The sequence below is a fragment of the Mandrillus leucophaeus genome, unplaced genomic scaffold, assembly GCF_000951045.1.
Source record: "Mandrillus leucophaeus isolate KB7577 unplaced genomic scaffold, Mleu.le_1.0 Scaffold416, whole genome shotgun sequence".
Classification (NCBI taxonomy): Eukaryota; Metazoa; Chordata; class Mammalia; order Primates; family Cercopithecidae; genus Mandrillus; species Mandrillus leucophaeus.
This window is the reverse complement of record NW_012104432.1, coordinates 1,206,257-1,211,851: the sequence shown is the minus strand read 5'-3', so window position 1 is coordinate 1,211,851 and position 5,595 is coordinate 1,206,257. Positions and strand designations below refer to the sequence as shown.

At 51.4% G+C, this 5,595-nt stretch overlaps 1 protein-coding gene across 1 annotated transcript in view; it reads right to left on the bottom strand.

The window, feature by feature from the left end:
- COLEC11 (collectin sub-family member 11) overlaps nucleotides 1–4,987 on the bottom strand; it is a 62,232-nt gene extending 57,245 nt beyond the window's left edge. The window contains exon 1 of the mRNA XM_011992684.1: nucleotides 4,633–4,987. Within this exon, the coding sequence (XP_011848074.1) occupies nucleotides 4,633–4,705 (73 nt within the window). The 5' untranslated portion in view covers nucleotides 4,706–4,987. The remainder of the gene's footprint in view (nucleotides 1–4,632) is intronic.
- Nucleotides 4,988–5,595: the final 608 nt, after the last annotated feature.

Here is a 5,595-nt window from a genome sequence, read left to right as displayed (position 1 = left end):
TCTCAATCTCCTGACCTCGTGATCCACCTGCCTCGGCCTCCCAAAGTGCTTGGATTACAGGCGTGAGCCACCGCGCCCGGCCGCTTTTGAGTTTTAAAAGATATCACAGCACAGTATCCATAGCATTCAGTGTCTTTTTACTCAACTTTATATAGTTGTAGCTTATGGATTATCTAATCTTATTGAGGCAGACTGCATGCCACTGATGGGTGCTGGGAGAGGAAGGGCGCAGCTGGTGGCATGGAGCTCGCCCTCATGACTGTGGGGCAGCCAGCGCTTGCCTCCCTGGGCCATGGAGGGGCCATGGCACTGCCCAGAGACCTCCCAGGACTTGGCATCCTGAGTGCAGTGGGTGAGGGATAGCTACAAATCCGCTGAACTACTTACCAGCACCTTGGTCACACCACATGCCCTTTGCAAGCCCCTGCCCTTCTCTTAATGTGGAGATAGGCTATTTGAAGGGATAGCAGAGGTAATTAATGCGCGTGGCACCATGACCCAGTGTGGCACACAGTGAATGGTCAGCGAATGGCAGCTCCTGATCCTACTGTGATCACATGCATGGGCTCCCAGCCCAGGGAAAGCGCTGGAAGCCAGGGTTCCTCATCTGAGAACACCTGCGCCCTGCCCAGTGCCTCTGCGTTAGTCAGTTCTCCACGGAATGGGCACAGGGAAACCTGCTTCCATTCAGTGCCATCCTGCAGTGTGGGTCATCGTGCACCACATGAGGACCTGGCTTCTTCCTACAGAGCCCCTTGCAGAAATGACTTTGTAAAGGATAGGGGTGCAGAATGTCCACTGGGTTAGAGGAAAATAACTCCCATACACTGCACAGAGATCAGCACTATCAGGCCCTCGTCACAGACGAGGAAGCCAAAGAAAAGAAAAATTAAGAACCCTTCCCAGCATTGCGTAACTAGTGTGTGGTGAGGGTGGGACTGAAATCCAGGGCTTCCCAGCACTGTTGGCTGCTTTCCTCTTTCTGCCCAACTACCCTTTCCCCATGCCTCAAAGGAAGGGCCCACCTTCCTCCTTCAGTCATGACATAAGGGATTTTTAAAAATAGGTATTTGATGGAGAGAACAAGGAGTCAATATACATTGTATACCAAATGTGGACACATATCTGATTTAATTCCCCAAACAACCTTGTACATTATTACAGTTCCTCACGATAAAGACAATGCAATATGGAGTTGAACAATCGGCCCCAACTCCACCACCAGGCCTCCAGCCTCCTCTCCACACCCCTCACCGGCTGCCCGCCTCCAGCCTCCTCTCCACACCCCCCACCCACAGTCCGCCTCCAGCCTCCTCTCCACACCCCCCACCCACAGTCCGCCTCCAGCCTCCTCTCCACACCCCGCACCCGCTGCTCCCCTGTAGAGACCCACACCCTGCTCCCCTGTGCTCACGTGGATAGTAGAACAATAAGGACAACTGAAAAGCGGAAACCCAGGACCCCACCAGCTGACTTCACTCCTCCCACCAGCAGACTTCACTCCTCCCACCTTCCTTGTTCCCTGCAGGCTTGGGTCCACGCGCGAGTGATCCGTGCAAGCTACAGCTTCGTAAAGGTCTCTGAGCATGCAGAAGCCTGCAGTTGAGCAGGCACCAAACTGAGTGAACAAAAGAATGAGTGAATAAAGGAACAAACAACAGAACGAAAGTTCACAAATAGAGCCTCCTGCTCTTCTCCTTGTGGTGTTTCCATGTTTCCGAATCTTTATTATATCTAATGTCTGCGAAGTATTTCCAGGGCAGGCAGTCTGCAGATGTGGGTTACTGCCCTGCTGTCATTGTCCTGAAATTCTAATAATGTTGAAATGGGCCAAGCGCAGTGACTCATGCTTGTAATCCCAGCACTTTGGGAGGCCGAGGCGGGCAGATCACCTGAGGTCAGGAGTTTGAGACCACCCTGGCCAACATGGTGAAACCCCATCTCTACTAAAACTACAAAAATTAGCTAGGCGTGGTGGCGGGTGCCTGGAATTCCAGCTACTCGGGAAACTGAGGCAGGAGAATCGCTTGAACCCAGGAGGTAGAGGTTGTGGTGAGCGGAGATCATACCACTGCCCTCTAGCCTGAGTGAGAGAGTAAGACTCAGTCTCAAAAAAAAAAAAAAAAATGAAATAAAGAAAATTAAAATAAAAGATAAAAATAAAATGTCAAAACAAGGGGCACCACAAGGTTTGTAGCCATACATGCTGGTCCACTGTGCTCATAACCACAGTCTCCGGCTGCTGCCTGAGCAGCAGTATTTTGGCTCCTTGTGGTATGTGGCTTCTGAAAGCAATAGTAAACTCTTGCTCCCCACCCACTCAGTGCGCAAGTCAAACCTTACTTCTCAGTGTTTGTTGGATGCAAACTGGGTTTAGATTTTTTTTTTTAATGTCTCGGGAATCAAAGGCTGACATGGGAATTTCCTCTCTAGCTAGAAATGATTCTGTTCAGGTATAAACAGGTGTTCAGCAAGGCTTTTACTGCCCTCACTCCGCATATGTTCCGAGTGGCTTCAACAATGATCAGGCTCCATCTCCCAAGAAAAGGGGTGAGCAGTGAGCGGAGAAACCCAGAGCAGCCCAGATGGGATTTCTCGTGCCTTCACTCACACTCACCCGCTGATCCCGGAGCAGCCCAGTCTGGGATTTCTCATGCCTTCACTCTATTCTTTCACTCACCCCGGAGCAGCCCAGGCGGGACTTCTCATGCCTTCACTCACTCCACTCATTTACTGACCCCGCTGCCCATTCAGAGAGTTTCTGTCCACTTTCCTGCGACAGGCCCCATCTAGGCCTATGGGCACAGAGGAGACACAGGCCCTGCATCAGGGCGCTCTCAGACACACAGCAGGAACCATGGCAGGTAGGCACAGGGTGAGGGCACACAGGCCCCCGAAGGAGTCTCTGCTTCCCAGAGGTCTCACCCTCTGACTGCCTTCTTAGAAGAGGAATTCCATTCTGTAAACGGAGAAGCCACAGCTACCCCCAGGACCTCTTTAAGAACAACATCCTTATCTCCCAGCCAGGGCCCAAGACGCTTAGAGCCTTCCCATCAATGGAAGGGGCAGACTTGACAAGCAGTGGGAGGGGGTTAAACGTGGAATCCTGAGAAGAAGTACATGTTAAAAATGAAATGAACAATGGGGCCAGGCCCTGTGGCTCATACCTATAATCCTAGCACTTTGGGAGGCCAAGGCAGGTGGATCACCTGAGGTTAGGAGTTCGAGACTAGCCTGGCCAACATGGTGAAACCACCTCTCCACTAAAAATACAAAAATTAGCCGGTCACCATGATGCACACCTGTAATCCCAGCCACTCAGGAGGCTGAGGCAGGAGAATCACTTGAACCTGGGAGGCAGAGGTTGCAGTGAGCCGAGATCGTGCCATTGCACTCCAGCCTGAGCGACAGAGCCAGACTCCATCTCAAAAAAAAAAAAGAATGAAATAGACAATGGGAAAAAATCATGGCTTCAGTTGCCAAACATGCTATTCTACATTTTTGTTAAGTAACTTCAGCAATGCCCAGCAAAAAAAAAAAACAGGCACCACAAAATGCCCCCTGAGAACCACATCCCTGAAGCACGAGGAGGCCCATCTCACTGGCGACTGCCCCAACCCCGCTGTGGTGTTTCCATCCCTGCAGTGACAGAGCACCTTCTGGGGCAGCTTGGATTCTGTGTGGATTCCACCCCACAACAGCACACGCTCCTCTTAGCTTCTTACCAAGAGCACAGAGTAAGAAGGGATCTCTCCCCTCTTACGTTCCCCCAGCAGACAGCACATTACCGGTGTGCTGTCTTCTCTGGTGCATGGATTTTTCAAAATTGTAAATACAATCAAATAGCTGTGAAAGATTGGGGCAGTGCTCTGCCTACCACAGGCAAAGTGTTTCCCACCAAATCAAAATTCCGGCTACCCACATGCGATGGCTTTAAACGTTCATCTTTACACTGAGAACGGCCACATCACCTTAGCTCTAAAAAGACAGCCAGTTCCTAGTGCAAGGCATCCAGGCAGGAGGCGGCTGCCCTAGGGAACTTTCCTCCTTTCCAATTTTGGAGACAAGATGACCCCACCTGGTTTTACACGACCCCATCTGAACTCAAAGTCCCTCCCTTGAAAGTTGCCACCCCAAGGCCCACCTTCCGCCCACCTCTCTGATCCCCATTCCTGAGCCCAACACAGAGCCACTGGTCCCTGGGAGCAGTGGTGGCTGCTGTCCCCTGACCCCTCAGACTCCGCTCAGGCTCAGGAACAATCCTCAGGTTGTGCGACCAAGTACTGAACTGAGGTTTGGAATTAGCAAAGACTGTTTCGCCCTCTGGGCCTTGGGCTCTTTGAAATCTGCCACCCAAGAGGGTGACTCCATCTTCCAGCAACTCTCATGGGTCTGAACCCATCTCATCAACAGGCTCCACGAATTTCCGCCAGGAACGAATCCAACGTTGGAACTCTGGTGCCAGATTTATTGAGACTCAATCTTTTTTGCCTGGATCTAGGGACAGATTCCCATCCTTCTCGCTCAGCCGGAGCCCACGTGGCGCCCCGTTTGGAACCCTGCCTGCCTCCCCTCTCCACTGTCTTCGCCCCCGTGAAACCCTCAGCTGCAGCCCCGGGCAGCGTCTCCTACCTGAGCACGCGTTGGGCGAACGCGGCGTCCCGTCCGTCGCTGGCCCGCGAGGACACTGCCCCAGGCGCCTCATGGCTGCTATTTAGAGAGGCGGCCGCGGTCTCAGGCGCAGGGAGAAGCCTCGGCCTGGGCCATCAGGCAGCCCAGCAAATCAGGCCGCCCGGCCGGCCGCAGCCTTATCTCGGGCCGCTTCCTGTCTGCGCTGCGCGCCCCGTCCCGCAGGGTGGCCTGGGGAGTGTGGGAACGCCGGCAGCGCCAGGAACTCCCCAGGCCGGCTTCGCGCTGGGCGCAGGACCCTCCTGGAGATGCCCCTGCTGACTCTCCAACCCAGACGCCCCAATCTTGTTTCTTTTTTGGCTTTCTCTTCTTTCTTTTCGTGTTTTGAAAAAATAAGCATGACTACTGTAGACATTCAGAAGAGCATGAAGAGGAGGGACGCTCATCACCTGGCACCAATCAGACAGAAACCAGTGCAGCTGGCTGATCTCCTTTCCTCTGTTCACAGGGGATTTCGCTTCAGAAGGCAGGAAGAGCTTGACCACGGCCTGTGGAGACCTGGCCGCACCTGAGTCCGGAAACTCACTCCACGCATTTAAGTTTCATTTAATGGCAAGTTTCATTTAATGCTAGAAACAAATCTTAGTCAGGGGCTGGATAGATCCAGCTTCTGTGCAGCCTGAATCTTGCACGTTTTGGGAGATAGAGGAACCTTATTTAAGAAAAAGATACCTATAAAATTACAATCATAGGAAGCTAGGTTCAAAGGTGAATATTTATTTAGACTGAAAACTCATAAAATAAAAATGTAAAAACAAATTTCACACAAATAATAAAATTCAGGAAAAATAATGGATTATTTAAAATGTATGATTAAAGTTATACATAAATTTGACAATTTAGACAAAATGAACCACTTCATGAAAACACAAACTACAACATGCTCAGCGTGAAACAGATAATTTA